Source organism: Pelophylax lessonae (assembly GCF_965119305.1).
Source record: "Pelophylax lessonae genome assembly, chromosome: 2".
Lineage (NCBI taxonomy): Eukaryota > Metazoa > Chordata > Amphibia > Anura > Ranidae > Pelophylax > Pelophylax lessonae.
In genome coordinates this window covers 547,220,011-547,245,897 of record NC_138769.1, presented here as the reverse complement: position 1 = coordinate 547,245,897, position 25,887 = coordinate 547,220,011, and the positions used below count along the sequence as shown (strand labels likewise).

At 48.1% G+C, this 25,887-nt stretch overlaps 1 protein-coding gene across 7 annotated transcripts in view; it reads left to right on the top strand.

Moving 5' to 3' along the window:
• Positions 1–23,174, top strand: part of ZC3H13 (zinc finger CCCH-type containing 13) — a 179,051-nt gene extending 155,877 nt beyond the window's left edge. For all 7 annotated transcript variants that reach the window (XM_082247570.1, XM_082247569.1, XM_082247568.1 and 4 more), the window contains 2 exons: positions 4,311–4,474; positions 22,936–23,174. In XM_082247570.1, the coding sequence (XP_082103696.1) occupies positions 4,311–4,474; positions 22,936–23,100 (329 nt within the window). In that variant the 3' untranslated portion in view covers positions 23,101–23,174. The remainder of the gene's footprint in view (positions 1–4,310; positions 4,475–22,935) is intronic.
• The last annotated feature ends 2,713 nt before the right edge of the window (positions 23,175–25,887 follow it).

The window sequence follows — 25,887 nt, the reverse complement described above, 5'->3', positions numbered from 1 at the left end:
AACAGGCCAGGTTTGCAAGATAACTAAATTACATCACAGGTGATCTCATTTGCTGCTCAGTGATTGCAGTATTCTAGTCTGCATCTCCCCAAGGTAATAATTAAAATCTGGCCTGTTAGTGGGCCCCGAGGACCGGAGTTGAGGACCACTGCTCTAGACCGTTTTTAGGTGATATGTTCCTGGGGTCCCTGCAGGTATTCCTCGATCACCCTGCTGCAGGCTGTTAGGCTGGGACTGGATCTTGTATTTTGCAACTTTTCGGAAAGTGACACTGCTTTTTTTGTACTCGGTGACCAGGACCAAATCTCGCCTACAGACCCCCTCAGTGCCCCTCAGGGTCGCAGCCCCTGTCTGCTTTTACAGCAGTTTTAGAAAATCTGGTGTCAAAAGTGGATTTTGTTTTAGAAAAATGCCAAAAGCGCCCTATGCCTTCACCTGCATATATAGTATCCTCAGATTCTGAGGTAGATGTGGCCGCCACGGACGCATTCCATCCTGGTAGATCTGCGTCTTTGCATTCTGACAGGAGAATATGTTCTCGTCGGCTGCCGCACGGGAAAGCGCTGGTGGAGGCACTTATCGTGTCGGTGCTGGAAAACTTAAAAATGGCGGATTAGTTTACAGCGTCAGGGATGCAGGTGTCTCTTGGCACCCGCAAATCCAAGAAATCGGGCAAGGTTTTTCCCTGTCCAGAACTTTTTGACATTGTCAATGAATAGTGGGGGCGCATCAAACAAATGTTAGTGGTTTCCAAGAACGTCATCCCCGGAAGCCGTGCTGTCCGTGGCGCTTGTGTGTTACGGCCAACACGCACCAGCAGTAGTTTATTGGGCTTCACTCCTCACTCTACAAGGGATTTTTTCATCCATCCAAGGGGCTCGCATACCCCACAATAGAGAGCAACAACAGTTCCCATTTGATTCACTCGGGACCTTATCAACGTCCTTGCCGGCATCCAGGACCAGGTGGTTACCATTTACTTTATTTTTTCTGTTACTGTGAATAAACCAATTTCTATTCACCCCTTGCTGACCTTGCATGGGTTTTGTTTTTTTTGCATTTATACCATGTCTGTGCGCCACCCAATTTTTGTCCTCCGGACTTGCATCCAGATGCTGGGCCTGATGGTGTCCACCTTCGAGACGGTCTGTTTGCACATTTCCACACAAGATCTCTGCAAAAGAGATTCTGGTAAAATGGGACAAGGATCCACGGTCTCTAGAGGTGGCTTCATTCTCCAGCGCTTGGACAGGGAAAATCCTTCTCCCCCATGTATGTTTTGGACGTTTGTTGTCATGGATGCAAGCCTGTCCGGGCAGGAAGGTGTCCTCAGCACAGAGTCCAGATTGACGATTAATGTACTGGAACTTCGAGCGATCAGACTTGGTCTGGCTCATTGGACAATTCCTCTTCAGGGGTATACGGTATGAATTTATTCAGCCAATGCCATGGCCGTGGTCTATGTCAATCGCCAAGGGGGCACAAGAAGTGTCCTGGTGGCTCGGTAAGTAGCCAGCATTCTAAGGTGGGCTGACTGGTTTTGTTCCAGCCTCTCAAACTTCTGCCTCGACTCCTGTGCAGGACCCAGGCAGAAGGGATTCCGGTCATTCTAGTGGCTCCAGACGGGCCTCGCCGGACTTTGTACATCGATCTGGTACGGCTGGTCGCCGATGCTCCTTGGGGACTTACACTCGGGGAGGATCTGCTGTCACAAGAACCAATCTTCCATCCTGCTTTAGAGTTGTTTGCTTTGACGGCTTGGCTGTTGAACGCCAGGTGCTGAAGAATGGAGGTTTGTCTGAGTCGGTGTTTCCTACCCTGTTAAAAGCTAGAAAATCTACTTCTAGGAAGATCTACCATCGTACGTGGAAGACTTAAATTGTGTGGTGTGAGTCTCTCAGGGTTCATCCCGCTCCTTCTCTGTGGATCAGATCTTAACCGTCCTTCAACAGGGGGGGAGTGGGGGGGGGGGGTTTGAACTGAAATTGGCCTTGAGTACCATCAAGGGCTAGATATCGGTTTTTGGCAGCCTTTTTTTCAACGACCTTTGCCACATATTTCCTGGTTTTCCTCAGGGTGTCCGACATTTGGTTCCTTCAGTGTGGGCTTCATTGCCGCCCTGGAATCTTAATGTGGTGCTTTCAGCTCTACAGAAGCCTCCCTTTAAAAATATTCGGTAGGTTTCACTGCCCCAGAAGGTGGCCTTCTTTGGTGGCTATCACCTCTTCGCGCAGGGTGTCGGAACTGGTGGCTTTATCCTGTCCACCTTTATGATGATTCACAAGGATAAGGTGGTGCTTTGCCTCTGTCCGTCATTCCTTCCAAAGGTTATCTCTGACAACCTTTGTAAGGAAAGGATGTTTCCTTTGGCCTAAACATCCAAAGGAAATTTCCTTGCATGCCTTAGATGTGGTCTGGGAAATTGGGCAGCTACGGAGTCTTTCAGAAAGTAAGACACTCTATTTGGGCTCACGGATGGACCTCGAAAAGGTGGTCTCTGACTGTCATTTCAATGAAGACCTTATGTGGCCTCCCCTGTGTCCCAGGCCTAAACGTCTAAAGGAAATTACATTGCATGCCTTCAATGTGGTTCGGGCAATTAGGGTGTACCTGACAGCTACGGAGTCTTTTAGGAAGTCAGACTCTATTTGTGCTCACGGACTGATCTAACAAAGAGTTGTCCGCTTCTTTTGTGACCATTTCCAGATGGATGAGACGGTGGTTCAGGCTTATTGCATTAAGGGTCAGGCTCCTCCTTTCCCTTTCAAGGCGCGCTCTACTAGGGCATTTAGTGTCTCCTGGGCTTTCCCGTCAGTGTCAGGGACGCAGGTTTGCAAGGCGGCCACTGGTCATCGGTGCACACTTTTACACAGTTTTTTGAAGAGTGGATGTGTTGGCCGCAAGGTTTTGTTTGGCTGCTGTTTAGAGGACCTGGTCCTCTTTGAGGGTGTATGGTTTTCTTTCAGGTAAGCTCCAGTTGTTTATGGTTGAGCTCCGTGTTACCTGGTTGGCTATGGTTAGCCTTGGGAATTTTTTTCTGCGTTTCCCACCCCTCATGTGTGACACTGCTTTGGGACGTCCCAGTGGTTAAGAAGAATCAGGAGCTGCCAATGAACGAAAGAGAAAATGGGATTTTTGACTTACCGTAAAATCCATTTCTCTGATGTTTATTGATGGATACAGCATTCACCCCTCTGTGAAGTTGGCTTTCTTATGACACTGCTTGTAACAAAACTGAGTGCCTATAGCTGAGAATGGGTGTATACCCCCTGGGACTGCACATAGGAGTAGTCGAACTTTTTCCTGCCTAGTGTCCTACTCCTGTGGGAGGCAGTATAAACCAATGGTTGAGAAGAATCAGGAACTGTGTCCATCAATGGACATCAGAGAAATGGATTTTATGGCAAGTCAAAAATCCCATTTATAAAGCTTTAAAAATTAAAAAAAAAATCTTTCTAGTGAATGTCCAAATTCTTGTGCAAACTGCAGAAAAAATATAGTAAATGGGTAAATCTACATAATGTCCAAAACAATGAAAGCCATCCAATAAAGATAGTTCAATCCTTATAACAAGAGTTCTTGCCACCTCTGTGTATAACGATCAATTTAAATCAAACAGGTGCTCATGTAATCCACCATTAGTTTTCTCTAGCAACTCACCAAATACTCTGTTCCCCGTTGGGGAGGATATATTGAGATCTGGATAGCTATCCTTGGGCGTTTCAAAACCTTGCTCTCTCCTTAATGCGGCGCTCGCATAATATTCGGCCATATAAAACAAAACACATACCATCTAGTGCTCTCTGTCAGAACTAATTTATTAATATAAAATCTAAAAATAGCTCACTCACATAAAATAGCACTGCAAGCCGTGCCAGCTGTATTAGGCCCCATTCACACTTGTGCGACCTAAAAGGCAGCAATTTTTTTTGGCGACATAACTGCACTAATAATTTAAAGACCGAGGATTGCACTGTACTAATTTTATATTGATATTATTTAGGGTGAGGTGAATACTAATTTTTGTAGTACAGGCAGCAATCCGCTCTCAATATATATTTTTGGATAATTATTTGATGATAAATATTCATTTATTTTTAGCTGCGCTGATGAAGATATTTGCACAATGGACCTGTAATGTTCCATTTATTTTGGCCCACTGTGTATCATTCTTTTTTAAATTTCTTTTGTGTGCATTGTGGATATGTTAATTGTAATTTGTAGTACATTTTATGGCATTTATGTTCACAATTGTTTCACTGCTCTGTTTTGCTTTTGAATAAAAACTGAACAACCCTAATTTTATTTAGAAGCCGAAAACTTGTTTGAACATGAGCTAGGAGCTCTAAACATGGCTGCACTACTCAGAAGAAGGGAAAGAGCTGGCTTACTCAGTAATCTTGGGCCCTGTTGTAAAGCTCTGTGTTCTAGAAGGGACTTGGCAATTCGTAAGCAACTTGTACAAAATGAAAAGGTAAGGAAACTTGCTCATCATTTAATTTTTATATAAATGTGTGTGTACAGTATCTCACAAAAGTAAGTACACTCCTCACATTTTTTAAAATATTTTATTATATCTTTTCATGTGCCAACACTGAAGAAATTACACTTTTCTACAATGTAAAGTGGTGAGTGTACAGGTTGTATAACAGTGTAAATTTGCTGTCCCCTCAAAATAACTCAACACACAGCCATAATTGTCTAAACCGCTGGCAACAAAAGTGAGTACACCCCTAAGTAGAAAATGTCCAAATTGGGCCCAATTAGCCATTTTCCCTCCCCGGTGTCATGTAACTCGTTAGTGTTACAAGGTCTCAGGTGTGAATGGGGAGCAGGTTTGTTAAATATGGTGTTATAGCTCTCACTCTCTTACGCTGGTCACAGGAAGTTCAACATGGCACCTCATGGCAAAGAACTCTGAGGATCTGAAAAAAAGAATTGTTGCTCTACATAAAGATGGCATAGGCTTTAAAAAGATTGCCAAGACCCTGAAACTGAGCTACAGCACGGTGGCCAAGACCATACAGCTGTTTAACAGGACAGGTTCCACTCAGAACAGGCCTCGCCATGGTCGACCAAAGAAGTTGAGTGCATGTGCTCAGCGTCATATCCAGAGGTTGTCTTTGGGAAATGGAACGTTTTAAGTGCTGCCAGCATTGCAGCAGAGGTTGAAGGGGTGGGAAATCAGCCTGTCAGTGCTCAGACCATATGCCGTACACTGCATCAAATTGGTCCTTATGGCTGTCATCCCAGAAGGAAGCCTCTTCTAAAGAAAGACTAAGGACATGGATTACTGGAACCATGTCCTGTGGTCTGATAAGACCAAGATAAACTTATTTGGTTCAGATGGTGTCAGGCGTGTGTGGCAGCAACCAGGTGAGGAGTACAAAGACAAGTGTCTTGCCTACACTCAAGCATTGTGGTGGGAGTGTCATGGCCTGGGGCTGCATGAGTGCTGCCAGCACTGGGGAGCTACAGTTCATTGAGGGAACCATTAATACCAACATGTACTGTGACATGCTGAAGCAGAGCATGATCCTCTCAGTTCAGAGACTAGACTGCAGGGCAGTATTCCAACATAATGACCCCAAACACACACGGAAGGTGAAGGAGCGCAAGGTCTCTAACATCCACCAGCTCTGTGATGTCGTCATGGAGGAGTGGAAGAGGACTCCAGTGGCAACCTGTGAAGCTCTTGTGAACTCCATGCCCAAGAGGGTTAAGGCAGTGCTGCAAAATAATGGTGGCCACACAAAATATTGACACTTTGGACCCATATTGGACATTTGCACTTAGGTGTCACTTTTGTTGCCAAATGTTTAGACATTAATGGTCGTGTTGAGTTATTTCGAGGGGACAGCAAATTTACACTGTTTTACAAGCTGTACACTCCCTACCTTATAATTTAGCAAAGTGTAATTTCAAAGTAATTCTCCTGCGCTCAGGTGCTGTGCTTAAGGGAAAGAACTGTGTTGGTTGCATCTAGGTTCTTGCTGCTCTCTCAGGACCATGGGTGTCCACATATACTGGAAAACAAAAAAAAAAAGAGAAGGGCGCAGTGACCTAGTGCAATACCATTAAACCATTTATTGAAGAGTAAATAAAGGTATCATACATCATACTCACAAACGCAAAGTTTGCAAATAGGCATGTAAAAATCCTAATACAATCAGGTGACCTCTAGGACATGGATACATCCAGTGCTAAAGAGTGGTATGGTTGGCGTCCTTACTGGTATGGCTAAATGTAATTTCCTCAGTGTTGTCACATGAAAAGATTCACATTTGTGAGATACTGTGTGTATGTGTGTGTGTGTGTATATATATATATATATATATATATATATATATATATATATATATATATATGTATGTGTGTGTGTGTATATATATATATATATATATATATATATATATATATATATGTGTGTGTGTGTGTGTATATGTATATATGTGTGTGTGTGTGTGTATATATAGTGTATATAATATTTCTCTTACGTCCTATGACAGTCGCCGCCCGATGGTATTAGCCTTCACTAATGGGTAATGGTGCAGGCTAGGCAGATAATTATCAGGTTAATACGAAAAAACGTTTGTATCTCAGCACGCCACTAGGGGGCCATCACACAGCCATTACAAGAAACCCAATCTGATATTACTTCAGTTTCATGCTGCCTAGCTTCAGGAGCAGAGCTTTAGGTTTTTCTCTGCTGAGACCTAGCTTCTTGGCTTTCTTATATTTTTTTTTTTTCTGAATTTCAGTGTTTTCTCCTTACACACTAGATTTTTATTTCTTCTCACTATCACTAGTTAGTCAGGGATTCCTTTCCTGGAGGACTACAAGTGACTGAAGAGCTGGGCCTCGGACTGGGTATCATAGATCCTTATGGAGTCCCAGCCTGCCAACGAGCGTCGCAGGTTACTGGTAGGCCCAGGCCTCGCAACGCCAGTGCCCCTCCATATGGGGACGGGCCGGCGGAGCTGCGCTTCGCAGAGAATGTCTCAACCCAGATCGCCTGCCTGTTGCCAGCGTCTCTCCTTGGCTGACGGCACCTCCACTTAGGGTGGGGGGTCTCCCATTTTTGAGCGGTGCCGCTGCTGGACTGGTGAGTACTGAACCCCCTTGTCCCTGGGGACGTTTGGGGAGTTGTGGGCCCACTCCTAGGGGATAGCAGGGCTGGCGGTCTCTGTAGGATCTCCCTTCTGGCCGAGTTAGGGTTTTTTCCCTCCCCTCCCTGCTCCTCCTGGGGGCGCTGCATGGGAATGCTGTGGGGGTCTCCCTGGGGTCCCTGCTAATAGCCAGTAATGTGTTTGGTGCATTTATTTTGCAGCCGTTTGGAGCGGCCGCCACTCAGTGGTTTGCAGATTCCTAGCTCTGTGTAATACAGAAGCCATGTGAGATTTCTGCTCAGGCTCCTATTCGGGCCCCATATTGGATGTGGGCAACATGCCTAGCAAGGGCAGCGGCCATTTTCCCTGTGACTTTTGTCATTGACTTTCAATAGGCACCTTTTCTCTGGGCTCGAGGGTGGCCTCTAGCGATGTGAGGTCACTTCCTCCTCCTTTCCCATTTTGACAGGCTGGGGATTTTTGCTTATATCTCGGCCATTATTTGACCAAATCGAATTCTTTTTTCTCTTACGTCCTCCGACAGTCGCCGCCCATTCACACAGTCTTCACTTATGGGTATTGACTTCATCTCCACAGGAGTTTCTAGGCATAAGACTTGTAAAAGAACAATAAATCTACATAGTCACACCCATGGGGGCTGTCCTACTAGTCCAATACCCTCCTGCAATAGCCAACCCAATCCAGTTTGTCTTCTGCCTAGCTTAGGAGTGGATAGGCTTCCCTGTGCTGGGGCTACTGTCTCAGCCTTTCTCTGACTTTTTCATTATGATTTATTTGTTGTTTTTCTTTACATTGCTAGCTGTTTATTTTATCAGCTCTAGTTTAGTTAGATCTTCAGTTGAAGACGGCGTTGCGGAGCTGGGAATCGGACTGACCGTCCTGGTTCTCCAGGATTGATGGTCGGATGGAATCCCAGCCCGCCATCGAGCGTTTTGTGGGCTATGTGTTCTCCCTGGCCTCATAAACGACCCATCCCTGTCCCTCAGGGATGCAGCCATGTGAGGTGGCTACCTCACTGGACATAGCATAGGTTCGTCCGTGCATTCATAGTGTCTGCGTTTTTGGCTGGCGGCACTCCCCTGCCATCTGAGGGTGGGCGGTTTCCTGCTTGATCTGAGGCACCCCACGCCATCGGTACAGGTAAGTACACTCTATGTGGGGCCTCAGTCTGGGGTCGGTAGTCCATGTGTGTCTGTGGTGTCCCCTGTGTCTGTGCGTTTTTGGGCTCCCTGTTCCGGTCCCTGCGGGGGTGCTTTTGGGCTCCCTGTTCCGGTCCCTGCGGGGGCGCTTTTCTCTCACGTCTGCGCTGTATGGGGTGTTTGGGGGTCCCTATCCTACTTGTCACTTCAGGGGCTTGAGGATGCAGACATTTGCGGCGACCGCTGCGTGGTAACACACCGCCGGTCCGCCATTTTTACTGTGGGCAGCATGTCTGGCTTCGCTGTGGGCGCTCTTGCAGCATGCTATGTAGTGTATTTTCGCGCCATCTTGTGTGTGGCAATGCGATCGTTCCGAGCACATGTCGGCGGCCATCTTGCCGAAGCCTCCCATTAGTTTACATAGACATCCATTTTCCCTTGGCCTGCAGCCTGGCTCAGCCTCCGGCGGTGACATCACTTCCTCCTTTTTCACAGCAGAGTCCGAAGGAGCTGGTAACACTTTGTGGGGCTCTGTCCTGCTGTTCTTTTTCCTGCCTTGCCTTGTGTGCTTTTCCTGGTCAGTTTTGTCCCTGTGGGGGTTCTGTATATCAGTCTTATAGCGGTGTGCTGGGGAGGGCTCCGCAGTGCACTTAAAGGGCCAGGTTAAAAAAAAAAAAAAAAAAATCTTCTTTTCTGCTATGGAATCCCAGGACAGCAAATTCCCGCCAGCCTGGGTGGGGGATTCAGAGTCATCTGCATCCTCAAACCAGACTGATTTGGCTGCTATTGTGGCAACTTTGGTGTCAAAAATGGATGTGCTGATGTCTGAACGTGCTGCAAGGAAAAGGCCTAGGATTTCCTTCTGATTCTGAATGTGACATGGTTGCGGTAGGTAGCGTGGCTTTCTGGGTCTCGCTCTTCTCAGGACCCGCAAGAGTCTGAGGGGGAGGAGGAGGTCGCAGGGGTGGATGACTCTCCCCCTGGGTCACCCGAGGAACGAGCATCTATGATCCTAGCAGTGAAGGAAACAATACATTTGGAGGATGAGCCCACTCCTCCGGGCGTTGTGTCCTCTTTTGGAACACACAGGACCCGCAAGACGGCATAGGTTTTTCCTTCCCCCGCGGAATTTCACCATAAGGTGACTGAGCTACGTGCCTAAGAAGTTTCAACTTCTCTACCCTTTTGTGGCTACTACGGCTGCGCGCTGGTGTGTGCCTCCTCAAGTGGACCACACGGGGGCCAGGTTGAACAAGTCTACCCTGTTGCCCACTGAGGACTCCCCGGTATTTTGGGATCCTACTGATAGGAGACTGGAGTCTCTTGCCCGTCATGCCTATACGGTGGCGGGTTCCATGCTCAAGCCGATTTTTGCCTCTGTGATGGTGGCTCAGGCTGTGGCGGATTGGACCACGGTGCTCAAACGCACCCTCGTGGCCGACTCTGCCCCTGCCACTACTGTGGCCATGGTGGAGCAGATTCATCGTGGGGTCATGTATTTGTGCGATGCAGCTCTGAATGAGGCCCCATTGGCAATACGCCTGTCCAGCGTTGCTGTGGTTAACGGTCGATTAATCTGGTTGAAGTGCTGGTCGGCTGACCAGAAGTCCAGGAAGACGGTGGCTGACATCCCCTATGCGGGATCTCGCCTTTTTGGGGAATCCTTGGACAAATTGGTTAAGGGTGTCACTGGGGGTAAAAGCACTCTGCTCCCCCAGAACCCAAGGGCAAGTTTTTCCGCGGTAAGCGGGGCCCATCCTTTAAACCTACTCAAGGGTCCTTTCGTGCCTTCAGGGCGCAGGACAAGGGGAAACCCTTCAAGGACCACGGTGGCCAGAAGATGCCCTGGTTGGGTAAACAAAAATCTGGCCAGGCCGGTGCGGCGGCTCAGTCCGCCTCTGCCTGAAGGGGCGCCTTAACCTCTTACAGGGGTGGGGGGACGTTTGCGCGGTTTCCTACAACCTTGGCTACTCCGAATCACGGACAGGTGGGTTCAGGAAATCATTCGGTCAGGGTACAAGATCGAATCTCTTTCAAGGCCGGCAAACAGATTCTTTCCCTCATATCTTCATTTGACCCCAGGGCAGTTACAGGATCTGCATCAAGTGGTGCAGGATCTTCTCGCTCAGGGGGCGATTGTCCCGGTGCCTCATCGGGACAGGTTTTCGGGGTTTCTATTCAAATCTGTTCACTGTGCCCAGAAAGGAGGGCAAAGTGCGTCCGATTCTGGACTTAAAAGCGCTGAACCGCTTCGTGCGCGTCCAAAAATTCTGCATGGAATGGCTCCGTTCAGTGGTGGCCTCCCTGAATCCGGGAGAGTTCCTGGCCTCCATAGACCTGAAGGATGCGTATCTGCACATCCCCATTTTCGAGGGTCATCAGAGATACCTCCGCTTTGCTATCGCGGAGGACCATTATCAGTTTGTGGCGTTGCCTTTCGGTCTCGCTTCGGCTCCAAGGGTCTTTACCAAAGTCTTGGCGCCTGTTGCGGGCACAGGGCATCACGGTGTTGGGTTACCTGGACGATCTCCTGTTAAGATCGAGTGCTAGTCAGAACCTGCTGCGCGATCTGTCCACTACGGTCCAGACGCTTCAGGAGTTCGGTTGGACGATTAACGTTCAGAAGTCAACCTTGTCTCCTTCGGTTCGTCTCCAGTATCTGGGAATGGTTCTGGACTCTGCTCAAGCAAAGGTGTTCTTGCCGGAGGACAAGCTCCGGACTCTTCAGGACGAGGTCAGGTCCCTCTGGGACAACGACTCCTCGTCACTCAGGACCTGTATGCGGTCCCTGGGGTTGATGGTCTCAGCCTTCGAGGCGATACCATTTGCCCAGTTTCACACGAGATCTCTCCAGGAGGAGATCCTCGCCAGGTGGGACAGACTGCCTCAGTCTTTGGACTTGAGGGTGTCTCTGAGTCCCCAGACCAGAATGGATCTCTTGTGGTGGCTTCAGTCCCCGCCGGTGTCGGACGGAAAATCCTTCCGGCCAATTCTGTGGACGGTAGTGACCACGGATGCCAGCCTGTCAGGCTGGGGTGGCGTCCTGGGCAACCTGTCTTCCCAGGGCACCTGGTCGAAGGAGGAATCCTCCCTCCTGATAAACATTTTGGAATTGAGAGCGATCAGACTGTGCCTGCTCCATTGGTCGGAACGCCTCGAGGGCCGTCCTGTGCGGGTGCAGACGGGCAATGCCACTGCGGTGGCTTACATCAACCACCAAGGGGGCACCAGGAGTGCCCGGGCGGCCCAGGAGGTAACCGGTATTCTGTCTTGGGCCGAGACTCATGTCCTGGCGTTGTCGGCTGTTCACATTCCGGGTGTGGAGAACTGGCAGGCCGACTATCTGAGCTGCCAGACCTTGGACCAGGGGGGAATGGTCTCTACACCCCGAGGTGTTTCAAATGCTGTGTGCGAAGTGGGGATCCCCGGATGTGGATCTGTTCGCGTCTCGGCTGAATCACAAGGTGGAAAGATTCGTGGCAAGAACGCGCGATCCTCTGGCAGACGCCTTGGACGCGCTGGTGGTGCCCTGGCGTCAGTATCGTCTGATATATGCCTTTCCTCCGCTTCAGCTGTTGTCCAGGTTCCTTCGCAGGTTGGCATCGGAACCATCACTGATGATTCTGGTGGCGCCAGACTGGCCTCGCCGGTCTTTTGTAAACGGACATCGTTCACCTGGCCGTAGAGCCTCCGTGGCGGCTGCCAATGCGAGAAGATCTGCTGTCCCAGGGACCGATCTTCCATCCTGCTTTACAGTCTCTGGCTTTAACGGCCTGGCTGTTGAAAGCCAGGTCCTGAGAGACGGAGGACTCTCCTCAGAGGTTATTCCTACTTTGATCAAGGCTAGAAAAGCCTCTCCCGGTAAGATTTATTACCGTACTTGGAAAGCTTAGGAAAGCTTATTTTGCCTGCTGAGTCCAGGGGTTTCTCTCCTCGTTCTTACTCGGTGTCGAGAGTGTTAGCTTTCCTCCAGACTGGGGTGGACCAGCGCCTTGCACTGGCCACGATTAAAGGTCAGGTCTCTGCCTTGGCTGTTCTTTTCCAGCGCCCTGTGGCGTCTCATTCCTTGGCTTCTCCTAGGAAGGAGCCTTTGCCTCCATGGGACTTGAACTTGGTTCTGTCCGTGTTAGAGTTCCCCGTTTGAAAACATCAGGGAAATCTCGTTGCCCATGCTATCTAAAAAGGTGGCTTTCTTGGTGGCAATCACCTCTGCTCGCAGGGTGTCGGGAGTTGGCGGCCTTGTCCTGCCGCTCACCTTACCTGGTGGTTCATAGGGATAAGGTGGTCTTGCGACCTAATCAGTCCTTCTTGCCGAAGGTGGTTTCGGAATTTCACCTAAATGAGGACATTGTTTTGCCTTCGCTTTGCGTGAATCCCAAGCATCCTAAGGAGGTTGCTTTACATGCCTTGGATGTTGTCCGGGCGATCAGGGTCTACCTGTTATCGACTGAATCCTTTCGGAAATCGGATTCTTTGTTTGTCCTTCCTGAGGGACCCTCGGAAGGGTTTGGCTGCGTCTGCAGCAACCATTGCCAAATGGATCAGACAGACCATTATACAGGCCTATTCGTTGCGGGAACGGGTTCCTCCCTTCCCTGTCGAGGCGCACTCTACAAGGTCGATGAGTACGTCCTGGGCCTATCGGCATCAGGCCTCGGTGGCCCAGGTGTGCAAGGCTGCGACTTGGTCGTCGGCGCACACTTTCTCAAAATTCTACAAGATTGATGTTCTGGCATCAGCTGATGCCTCTTTTAGCCACAAAGTGCTCTGTGCGGCTGTTCCTTAGAAAACCCTGGTTTTATCCGGTTTCCTGGCTGTTGGGGTTTTTTCCCCTTTTGGTTATTTGTTTTCCTGGGTTGTTGCTCATGTTGAGCCTTTGTTTTTTGTTACCCAGAAGGTTACCTTCTTGTTCATGTAAGGTTCCTTTCTCTGACGTGGGTACTACGTTGCCTTTCTGGCGGTTGCGTTGCCCACCCCTCATGTCTACACTGCTTTGGAACATCCCCATAAGTGAAGACTGTGTGAATGGGCGGCGACTGTCGGAGGACGTAAGAGAAAACAGAATTTTTGTAAAATCTTACCGTAAAATTCCTTTCTCGGAGTCCTCCGACAGTCGCCGTCCCTGCCCCTCTTTTTGGGGGTTGTTTTTATACACTTTCACTGCTTGCGACCAACTGAATTGGGTTGGCTATTGCAGGGGGGTATTGGACCAGTAGGACAGCCCCCATGGGTGTGACTATGTAGATTTGTTCTTTTACAAGTCTTATGCCTAGAAACTAGGGATGCACCGAAATTATCGGCCGAAAATGAGCCTATCCCATTTCGGCCGATAATGGGTTAACATTGCCGAAATTAATATGGCCGCCGTGAGGAAGGAGGAGGGCGCAGTGCAGGGCAGGTTTTAAAAGTCCCGCCTCTGGCCGGCCGCCCGCCTCTCAATGACGTCCCTACTACTACGATGTGTGTATGAATGAAGGGACATACCAGGCGGGAGGGCGGGGCGAGCGGCCGCTAATAGATATAACTATGTGAGCCTTCACTTCCCTGTCAGCGGGACTGTGCATGAATGAACTGACCTAACACCAGGCGGGGGGAGCGGCCGCTAATAGCTGTAACTATGTGAGCCTTCACTTCCCTGTCAGGCATGCATCTCCGCTGACAGGGAAGTGAAGGCTCACATAGTTATAGTCATTAGCGGCCACCCCCCCCCCCCCCCCCCCGGTGTCAGGTCAGTTCATTCACACACAGTCCTGCTGACAGGGAAGTGAAGGCTCACATAGTTATATCTATTAGCGGCCGCTCGCCCCGCCCTCCCGCCCGGTGTGTCACTTCATTCATACACGCATCGTAGTAGTTACATCACCGGGAGGCGGGCCGTCGGCCAGAGGCGCTTCTTTTGAATAAAGGACAACCGAGGAGGGACGCTGAGCCAGAGGGGGGAGGGTGTACTGCCGAGGGGGACGCTGAGGCAGTGGGGGGGGGGGGGGGGGTAGCTGAGGCAGCTTACCAATGGTATTTGTATTATGCAGCATGAGGGGTTAATGTATTGGCACTGCTGGTCACTGATGCATTAGTGACCGATCAGTGGCAGTTAATTAACCCCTTTGTGCTGCATTAGTGCAACCAGTATCAGTGTTAACACTGGTTGCACTGACACTGGTTGCACTAATGCAGCACAAAGGGGTTAATTGCCACTGGTCGGTCACTAATAGATGAGTGACCAGCAGTGGCAATACATTAACCCCCTCATGCTGCATAATACTAATACCATTGGTAATTAAATTAACCTCTTGCCAACCCGTCACAGTACATATACTGTGACTGGGTGGCAGCGACAGGTGTACGTCGCTGCCTGTTTTTGGTGTATGCCCCTCTTCTATCTATTTTTAATTTTTTTGGGGGGAAAAGTCATTTTCGGTTTCCGGCCAAGGGCATTCTGCATTTTCGGTTTCGGCCCAGAATTTTCATTTCGGTGCATCCCTACTAGAAACTCCTGTGGAGATGAAGTCAATACCCATAAGTGAAGACTGTGTGAATGGGCGGCGACTGTCGGAGGACTCAGAGAAAGGAATTTTACGGTAAGATTTTACAAAAATTCCGGGTTTTTTTTGCTGGTGTGTTTTCTCAAGGGGCTCTTTCAGTTGGGGAGGGGGGCGTGGGAACCGCCGATTTAAAGGGCCAGCTCCCCTTTTTTTCATTTAAGGCAAAAATGGTCTCCCGTAATAATAAATCCCCCGCAGACCTGGTGGGGACTTCAGGACTACACCTGAATCCTCTCTCCTGGCACCCATATCTGCTGCTCTGGCGTCCCAGGTGAATCTGCTGTTGTCGGCACCCTCCTCCATAAAAAAAACGGCCTGTGCCCTCCCAGTCCTCTGACTCTGAGCCCGAATTGGTTCCCATGGACGATGGTCCCCCTGAGGGGTCCCGGTCTTCCACGTTGAGGGAGAGGAAGAGGGGGAATCTTCCTCCTCGGTAGCGCGGGAACGCGCTACGATGGATGCTCTTATGGGCGTCATAACAAACTCTATCTTAACTATGAGCCAGCTCAGTCAAGTGAGCGGTCCGTTTTGCTCGGGTTCCGCAGACCCCAGACTGTCGGGTCAGGCATTTTTCCTGCCTGGTGGATTTTCCCGAGATTGTGAATGGCCAGTGGCGGCGCATTTAGCGCATGTTGGTGGTGCCTAAGCGTTTTTCCACCCACTCTCCGTTTTTTGGAGGCAGTAGACGAACGTTGGTCGTGTCCCCAAGCAGGGGATCACACTGGGTCTAGGCTGAATAAGTCCACCTTACTTGCCGGTAGGGGATTCCCAGTATTCAGGGATCCGGCTGATAGGCGTGTGGAAGCGCTTGCCCGCCACTTTTATCTAGTGGTGGGTTCCCTGTTGCAACCTGTGTTTTGACTCAGTGATGGCCTCTCAGGCGCTCATGACATGGTGCAAAGGGCTTCGCAGCAGGATCAGTTCGTCCACACTGCGAGCTTCCTGGGCGAAGTGGCTCCGTTGGTTGCCCGGTTGTCCGCAGTGGGGATTGCGATCCACCGCATTACCTGGTTAAAGTGCTGGTCGGTTGACCACGCGTCCTAAGACGGGGTCTGAGGTCCCCTATGGGAGGGGGTCGTCTTTTTGGGGTAACTCTTGATGAGTTGATTACGGGGCTCAGGTAAGGTAACCTGGGAGGTAAGAGTACTCGTCTGCCCCAGGTCACCAATAGAGAGCTCCCCTGTACACGGAGGGGTCCCCCCTTCAAGACTCAACATAATTGCCTTCGTGCCTTTGGGACGCAGGAGAAGGGTACACCCTTCCGCCTTCCCGGTGGCCAAGAGGAGCTGTGGTTGTTTAAGCCAAACGCCGGTCAGTCTGGTTCGGTGGCCCAGTCCACCTCTTCCTTAAAGGGAAGCCCTCCCCGTTGTCGGCGTGGGGGATGTCCGCTTTCTTTTCGGGAATCCTGGTTGTCCGGCATTCAGGACAGGTGGGTTCACAAACCAATTCGTTCAGAGAGATCGAGTTGATCTCACCCCGCAGACGGGTTCCTCCTATCCATTCTTCAGCTGCCCCCTGATCGCCCTAGTAATCTCATTGGGGCTGTGCACGGTTTGCTTGCACACAGTCATTGTACCCGTTCTTTTTCAGAAAAAGTTTTTGCGGTTTTGGATCCAACCTGTTCACGGTGCCCAGGAAAGAGGGCACAGTGTGTCCGATTCTGGACTGGTAGTCCCTAAACCGCTTTGTGCGGGGCGTTTAGGATGGCATCCATCCAGTCAGTGTTACAATAAGGGGAATTACTTGCAGGATGCGTATCTCCACCTCCCTATTTTTGATGGTCATCAGAGCTGCTTCCGCTTCGCGGTGGCTGGGGAGCACTACCAGATTGTGGCGTTGCCTTTCGGTTTCGCTTCGGCTCCCAGGGTTTTCACCAAGGTGTTGGCTCTGGTCTAGCTTTGCTGCGTTTACAGGGCATTGCGGTCATCGGTTGCCTGGACGACCTCCTTGTAAGGTCGAACTCTTGTGTAACCTTGGCAAAAGATCTGGCTGTGAAGGTTCAGACGCTTAAAGAGTTTGGGTGGGCTTTCAATTTCAGAAGTCGGCACTGACTCCCTCTACTCGTTTCCAGTACCTAGATGGTCCTGGACTCTGCTCAATCTCGGGTCTTCCTTCTGGAGGACAAAAATCGGGACTTTGCCGGAGGAGATCGGAGCTCTCAGTAACGACAATCTCTCCTCTTTGCGGACCTGCATGCGGGTTCTGGCATGGCTGGTCTCGGTCTTCGAAGAAGTTCCGTTTGCTCAATTTCACACCAGGTCTCTGCAAGCGGAGATCCTGGACAGGTGGGACAGGACACCTCAGTCCTTGGAAAGGAGTTTTTCCTTGAGTCATCCGGGTCGGAGCTTCTCTGGTGGCGCTGGCCGCTGTCCTTGACACAGGGTCGGTCCTTCAGACCTTTATTATGGACAGTTGTCAACCACGGATGCCAGCCTGTCTGGCTGGGGAGGAGTTCTGGGCACGTTTTGCGCCCAGGGGACGTGGTCGGCGGGGGAGACTTCGCTATCGATCAGCGTCTTGGAGCTCCGAGCGCTCCAGCTTTGTCTGTTCCGGTGGTCACCTCAGCTTCAGGGGTGTCTGGTGCGGGTACAGATGGACAATGCCACAGCTGTGGCTTATATCAATCCCCAAGGGGGCACGTGGAGTGCCCGGGCGGCCTTGGCAGTGGACGAGATTCTGTCCTGGGCCGGATCGCAGGTACCTGCGTTCTCGGCCATTCTCATTCCGGGTGTGGAACTCTGGCGAGCGGACTATCTACATCGCCAGACTTTGGACCGAGGGGAATGGTCCCTACATCCGGAGGTGGTTCACCTCCTGTGCTGTGCGCCCGGTAGGGGATCCCGGGCGTGGATTTGTTTGCGTCCCGTCTCCACAAAGTGGTAGTAAGGTTCGTGACCAGAGCTTACGATCCTCTGGCGAACGCCGCAGACGCGTTGGTGGTGCCTTGGCACCACTATCGGCTACTGTATGCCTTTCCTCCGATTCCACTGTTATCCAGGTTCCTCCACAGGTTGGCATCGGAAAAGATGTCCTTCATTCTGGTGGCCCCTGACGGGCCTCGCGGTCCTGGTACGCGGCCGTCGTTCAGATGGTCGTCGAACCTCGATGGCGGCTTCAGCTGCAAGACGATCTGTCTCAGGGACCGATCTTCCATTCTGCTTTACAGTTTCTGCCTTTTTCGGCATGGCTGTTAAAAGCCAGGTCCTGAGGGATAGAGGTCTTCCTCAGGCGGTCATCCTTACCTTGTAAGGGGCTCGCAAAGCCACTTCAAGGAATTTTTTTTTATTTTTTTTGCAGCACCTGGAAAGGGTATTTCGCTTGGTGCGAAGTGCATGGTTTTTACCTTCGTTCCTTGATCAGCATCTGGGGCTGACTAAGGCCAAGGGTCCATTGTCGGCCTTGGCCGTCTTGTTTCAACGACCTTTTGGCATCGCTTTCTTTGGTCCGCACCTTCATTCAAGAGGTGCGGCATTTGGCTCACCCCGAGGGGAGCTCTCTTGCTTCCAGGGGACCTGAATTTGATTTTTGTCCGTGTTACAATAAACCTCTCTTCGAGAACATTGGGGGGATGTCGCTGTCTGCAAGCCAACGTGATGGCCACCAGAAAAGCAACTTTCTGTGACAAGAGTGTCTGAATTGGCGGCCTTGTCCTGCCGCTCTCCTTTTCTAGTACTACATAAGGTGGTTCTGCAACCGAGTCAATCTTTTCTTCCCACGGTGGTTTCTTCCTTCCACCTCAATGTGGATATCGTGTTGCCTTCGCTGTGTGCACGGCCCAAGCATCCTAAGGAGTTTGCTTTGCTTTCTCTGTATGTGGTCCGGGTGGTCAAGGTCTACCTGTCCGCCACGGAGTAGATTCGTCAGTCTGATTCTCTATTTGTTCATCCTGAGGGACCTCGGAAGGGATTGGCCACCTGCGCGGCGACCATTTCTAAATGGATCAGACAGGCGCTTGTTCAGGCCTATTCCATCAAGGGTCGGGTTCCTCCTTTCCCGGTGAAGGCTCATTCTACTCGAGCCGTTAGTGCCTCTTGGGTTTTTTCGCCATCAGGCGTCTGTGGCTCAGGTGTGCAAGACTGCGACAAGGTCGTCAGTGCACACTTTCACAAAGTTTTACACACTTGACGTTTTGGCATCTTCGGATGCTTCCTTTGACCGCAAAGTTTTGAGTGTGGCAGTTGTTTGAGGGGATATTGTTTTTAATGTCTCCTTGTTGGGGTGTTTTTTCTGGGTTTGTTAGTTTTTTACTGTGGGCTCAGGTTGTTACTAGCCCAGTTATTTGCGTTACCTTCTTATCTGGTTGCTTTGCTTTCCCACCCCTCATACCTGCACTGCTTTGGGACGTCCCATTAGTGAATGCTAATGCCATTGGGCGGCGACTGTCAGAGGACGTAAGAGAAAATAGAATTTTTGTAAGAACTTACCGTACAATTATTTTCTGAGTCCTCTGACAGTTGCCGCCCCCACCCCTCTGGTTTTTGGATCTGGGGGTTGTTGCCTTCCGGTACTGCTTGCTACGAAACTGAAGTAATATCAGATTGGGTTTCTGGTAATGGCTTTGGGATGGCCCCCTAGTGGCGTGCTAAGGTACAAGTTTTTTTGTATTAACCTGATAATTATCTGCCTAGCCTGCTCCTGCAGAGTGCTCCATTACCCATTAGTGAAGGCTAATACCATCGGGCGGCGACTGTCAGAGGACTTGGAGAAAAGAATTTTACTTTAAGTTCTTACAAAAATTCTATTATATATATATATATATATATATATATATATATATATATATATATATATATATATATATATATATATATATATGTGTGTGTGTGTAAAATATCTCATTAAGGTGAGTACGTCCCTCACGCTTTTGTAAATATTTTATTATCTTTTCATGTGACAACTTGGACGAAATGACACTTTGCTACAATGAAAAATAGTGAGTGTACAGCTTGTATAACAGTGTAAATTTTCTGTGCCCTCAAAATAACTCCACACACAGCCATTAATGTGTAAACCACTGGCAACAAAAGTGAGTACACCCCTAAGTGAAAATGTCCAAATTGGGCCCAAATTGTCTATTTTGTGTGGCCACCAATTTTTTCCAGCACTGCCTTAACCCTCTTGTGCATGGAGTTCACTAGAGCTTCACAGGTTGCCACAGGAGTCCTCTTCCTCTCCTCCATGATGACATCATGGAGCTGGTGGATGTTGGGAGACCTTGCGCTCCTCCACTTTTCATTTGAAGATGCCCCACAGATGCTCAATAGGGTTTAGGTCTGGAGACATGCTTGGCCAGTCCATTACCTTTAACCTTAAGCTTCGTTAGCAAGGCAGTGGTCATCTTGGAGGTTTGTTTGGGGTGGTTATCATGGAGGAATACTGCCCTGCGGCCCAGTCCCTGTTAGGAGGGGGATCATGCTCTGCTTCAGCATGTCACAGTACATGTTGGCAATTATGGTTCCCTCAATGAACTGTAGCTCCCCAGATCATGACACTCCCTCCACCATGCTTGACTGTAGGCAAGACACACTTGTCTTTGTACTCCTCAGCTGGTTGCCGCCACACCTGCTTGACACCATCTGAACCAAAAAAGTTTATCTTGGTCTTTTCAGACCACAGGACATGGTTTCAGTAATCCATGTCCTTAAGCATAGAACACACGCAAAGATTATCAGCCGACCGATCGTCCGTCTTTTGTCCAGAGTTGTGTTTTGTTGGTTGGAATGTGCCTAGACTGCAAACGAATTTTCTCGCCCGAAAAAAAGTCTACTTCAGAAGTAATGTCATGTGTTGGTTTGCTTTCTTTGTGTTCTTACTTCTCTGAGCATGCCCAGACTTGCTCATTAGATTTTTCCCTGTCGAAATCTGTACTGACTGCACGAAAATCGTCCGTGTTTTGACGGCGGACAAAAATTGTATAGCCTGCACACCAGATTTTTTTCAGCCGAAGAGTCGGTTGTCGGAAGCATCATACTAACAAGCCGAAAATCGGCAGATCGGTCGTCGGATGAAAATTCCCTGCCGATTTTCGACACGCGTGTACGAGGTTTTAGTCTGCTTGTCTTCAGCAAACTGCGGGCTTTCTGGTGCATCATCTTTAGAAGAGGCTTCCTTCTGGGATGACAGCCATGCTGATGCAGTGTGCGGTGTATGGTCTGAGCAAAGACAGGCTGACCCCCACCCCTTCAATCTCTGCAGCAATGCTGGCAGCACTCATACCTCTATTTCCCAAAGACAAACGCTGGATATGACGCGGAGCACGTGCATTCAAATTCTTTGGTCAACCATGGCGATGCCTGTTCTGAGTGGAACCTGTCCTGTTAAACCGCTGTCTGGTCTTGGCCACAGTGCTGCAGCACAGTTTCAGGGCCTTGGCAATATTCTTATAGCCTAGGCATATCTTTATGCAGAGCAACAATTATTTTTTTCAGATCCTCAGAGTTCTTTGCCATGAGGTCCCCTGTTGAACTTCCAGTGACCAGTATGAGAGAGTGAGAGCAATAACACTAAATTTAACACATCTGCTACCTATTCACACCTGAGACTTTGTAACACTAACGAGTCTCATGGCAGCGGGGAGGAAAATTAGCTAATTGGGCCCAATTTGGACATTTTCACTTAGGGGTGTACTCACTTTTGTTGCCAGCGGTTTAAACATTAAAGCCTCGTACACACGCACAGATTGTTGGCCGACCGATCGGCCGTCTTTTGTCCAGTGTTTGTTGGTTGAAATGTGCTCTAGACTTGCACTGGACTTTTGTTGGCCAACAAAAACCAACTTCAGAAGTGATGTCATGTGATGGTTGACTTTCCGTGTGTTTTTTCTTCTCTGAGCATGCCCAGTCTTGCTCATCTGATTTTTGTCTGCCGAAATCTGTACTGACTGAGGAACAATCGGCCGTTCTGTTGTTGGCCAACAAAAATTTTATAGCATGCACACCAGATTTTTTTCGGCCGAAAATTCGCAGTTGGTTGTCGGAAGCATCATACTAACAAGCCTACAATCGGCCGATCGGACGTTGGCCGACAATTTACGGCCAACAATCTGTGCGTGTGTACGGGGCTTAAGGCTCCTTTTACACCTGAGCGTATCGTTTTCAGGCATTTTTTTCAGGCGTTTTTTGCAGGTGTTTGGAGGCATGCATTGACATCTAACAAAGACGCTTGTAATCTGCCTAAAAAGATACTCCTACTTTTTTGAGTTTCAGGCGTTTTGCTTCAGACAACAAAACGCTCATATGTGAACAGGGACTATTGAAATTAATGGGATTTTCCTTGTTGGGCGTTTTGAGACTTCAGCGAAGAACATTTTATGAGCTGAAAAATGCTCAGGTGTGAACAGGGCCTAATGGCTGTGTTGAGTTATTTTGAGGGGACAGCAAATTTACAATGTTATACAAGCTATACACTCACTACTTTACATTGAAGTAAAGTGCAATTTCTTCAGTGTTGTCACATAAAGATATAATAAAATATTTACAAAAATGTGAGGTGTACTCACATTTGTGAGATTCTGTATAATGTGTCCTGTGTCGGGACAGAAGCGATGATCATCATCACTGCAGCAATGATCAAGATATATATATATTTTTTTTGACCCGGCAATTCCGTAATGACTAAAAGTGATCAAAGCAGCTTTACAGACCTCAGGTATTAGATTGAGTTACATAGATTGCAATTATTCACTTTGGAGAAGAGGCACTTGAAAGATATGATTGCAGTACAAAAATATATCAAAGTAGACTCCAGTAACTGTGATAAACTGCTTACTCTATGGTCCCTAAAATGGACATATGGCCATAATGTGAGGTTAGAAAAAAAAAAAAAAGTTGAACCTTAGATTTTGGAAAAGGATCTTTACTGCTAGAGTAGTAAAAATGTGGAACTCCCTCCCCCAGGAAGTGGTACTTGGTGTCGTCAACTTCAATAAACGTATCTTCCTCAAGAAGTAGAATATTCAGGACTGTGATAATGAGACTAGAAATAAATCACACACATAGGTTTAACTGGATGAAACAGTTTTTTTTTTTTTTTTTTTTCAACCTTCTTAACAATATAACAATTTATAAGACCATACATTTGACTTTTTTTTCTTTTTTTCTTTTTTCTTTTTTTTCCTTTTACCAGGGCACTGTGAAACAGACTTACTCAAATCCTCCATTGGTTGACAGTGATCTTCTAAGATTAAGCTTGCGTCTCTTCAAAAGAAAAGCAGCAGCTTCATATCAGGAAAGGACTGATGATTACAGACATTCTGTACCAAACAAGCAGACCGAGACCTGTGTTTCATAATTCTCCTTAAGACTGGTTGTGAACATTAACTTTGAATGTGTCTCACTAAATGTGCAGCCATTTTTAAGCTTGACCTACTTTGTCCGTTTCATGGAAGTAAAGAATTATTTTTTTTTTTTTTCATGATTGCATTTTTTTTTTTAACTAAACTGTAAATATTTAAACGTGGTGTGGTTTATTATTGTTGCTTGGTTAGCGGTATTTTGGTACAAATTGTGCTATTTTGAAGGTTCATTTGTTATAACTATATAATTCAGTAGTCATTCTGTCCCGTATAGGATTCAACCGTCACTTTAAAGGTGCCACAGATGGTTATTTTAGCTCCATTCACACACATGTTGAAGAAAACAGCATTTCAAAACTAGCTGGAATCTTTTCACATTTTATTTTCCGAAAAATGACAGGACATTATGAAACCTTAAACAACCCCCTTTTTTTGCAATGTAAACACCCCAAATTCATTTTGTTTTTACCAGTTTTTTTTTTTTGGTCATTAAAAATGCAGTGGCAGGATGGACATCAGGGGGCTAATGTGCAGAAGTAGAAGTTAATATACAGGTCACATAGCGTGGAGAGGAGGAGGTAAAAGGGTTACAAAAACCCACAATCAATTTTTGATCCCCACCCACTAGAGTGCTTACATTTGTGATCACGTTAATTGGTCATCACAACTATTGGAATGTTCAGAGCCTCTCTGGTCAGTTCTGTACATCATGCCTGTGATCTGAGCAGTCTGACGTTTGTTCAGATCACAGCCATTCACAGGAGCACTGGTTACCTGTGTATTTTTCCTCAAGTGATGTTTATAAACAGATCTCCAGAAATACCTGTCCACAACTGCACCATTTTACTGTACAGTGGGTATAATTGAGGACTGACTGATACAATTGCTTTGGTACTTTAGGTTTTGGAAGAAATTCATAGATAATAAATGACTGTTTTCTGGTGTGAATGTAAAGTAGAACAATAAGCAAAACTTTCCCATTTTGGATAGAGTAAGGGATGGTTATAATCCTGTCAGTTTATTTTTTGCCATCTGTGTCCCACTAGCGAAATTTCCTTTTACTTCCTGTCCCAAAGCTGATACAGGAAGTAAAATCTCTGCAAATTAATAGAATCCCTTGGCGCTCTCCAGGTCACCAGAACTAGTGTCCCCATTGGAAGATTTCCTCTCTATTACTGTTCTGGGGACAACCCACAATTTGAGGTTTTCCTGCTCAGTTTAGCTTAGCCTATTTAAAGAGGATGGATGTATTTTCAGCTCTGCTGGTTCAAGATTTTTCTGGGATTTTATTTTTTTCTCTTTAATCGACCGCTTCTGCTATATTCAGATGGGTTGTTTGAAATCCTGAAAGTCTGTCCAGTCAGCCATCTTGCATAGGTCTTTCCTAGATCGGTGAAATATTGCTGATTTCACTGACTGTCTTGCAGTGGCTGTGCCCCTGCAGAAGCATTCCTGGATGTGTCTCCCTGCAAGCAAAGGACTCTGCTAATGTGTAAGATCAGTGACATAACTGCAGTCTTTGCCTGACCAGAGTTGTAGATTTTTACATCCCTATCCTGAAGACTCCCTCTTCATCGAGTAGGGTGCATCCTGCACACAGGCTGTTAGGGACACAGGAATTCAGAATCGTTTGGGGCCACTGACCAGCTGTCTGTGCCCAATGTGGAAGCTCCCGTGATCCGCACTAACCGAACCACCGCTAAAAGGTCGAAAGGTGTGCTCAACCTTTGGGACTTCACTGACCGCCAATTATTTTCTTTTCTTAGATTCCAGTTTAAATTGAGTGGTTTGACTCTCTAACCTGTGTTGGACTTAACTCTGATATGTCAGATTGGGTAGAGTCCCTTAAGTGCTGGTTCATACTGCTGTGATACGTCATGCTACTTGAGAGATCAAAGTTGCGTGACAAGTCGCACCCCATTAACTGCAATGGAACCGTTCTAATCGGTATGACTCATAAATTGGTTCCTGTACTACTTTGGGGCGACTTCTTTTCTAATCCACAGAGTATAAACTGGGAAAAAACTAACCAGGAACAGTGCAGGAAATTAGCTCCCTGGATTTTCTTACAGAAATATGCAACTACATATACACACAGTGTGTACATATATAAAATAATCTCTGTAGTTTGTAAGTGACATGACCTATAGCAGTGGTCCTCAACCCTGGCCTACAGGGCCCACTAACAGGCCAGATTTTAGGTATTACCTTGGGGAGATGCAGACTAGAATACTGCAATCACTGAGCAGCAAATGATATCACCTGGGATGTATTTCCGTTATCTTGAAAATCTGGCCTGTTAGTGGGCCCTGAGGACCGGAGTTGAGGACCACTGACCTATAGGACATAGGTAAAAGAATGATTTATACCTATGCAGGACCTCTTCAATTAGGCACAATATAACGATATTCGTTCTAGCTATATCATAACAAGGGGTTAAAATCATATTAAAGTGGGTGTCCATCGCAAAAATCCTATTTCCCCAAGTCATCCTCCAGGACGGTCACATGAGAGATGGCTCCTCCTCCTACAGGAAACACAAGCACAGTTAGGTTTAAAAGGCCGCCCCACAGTTCTTGTGTTTCCTGTCCTGCTTACACAAGTATGGTCCTTAACATCCCCTGTTTGTTTTTTTGAATTCCCTATCCTGGGCAGGCGTCCTGGGATACCTCCTCCCTCCACCGGCCTGGGCCGATAAGAGTATCCGGCGGGCAGGTGCCAGCAATGGGGGTAGGGGAGGAGGAAGTCCAAAGGGAGAGGAGGGGGTCGTGAAACTTCAGAAG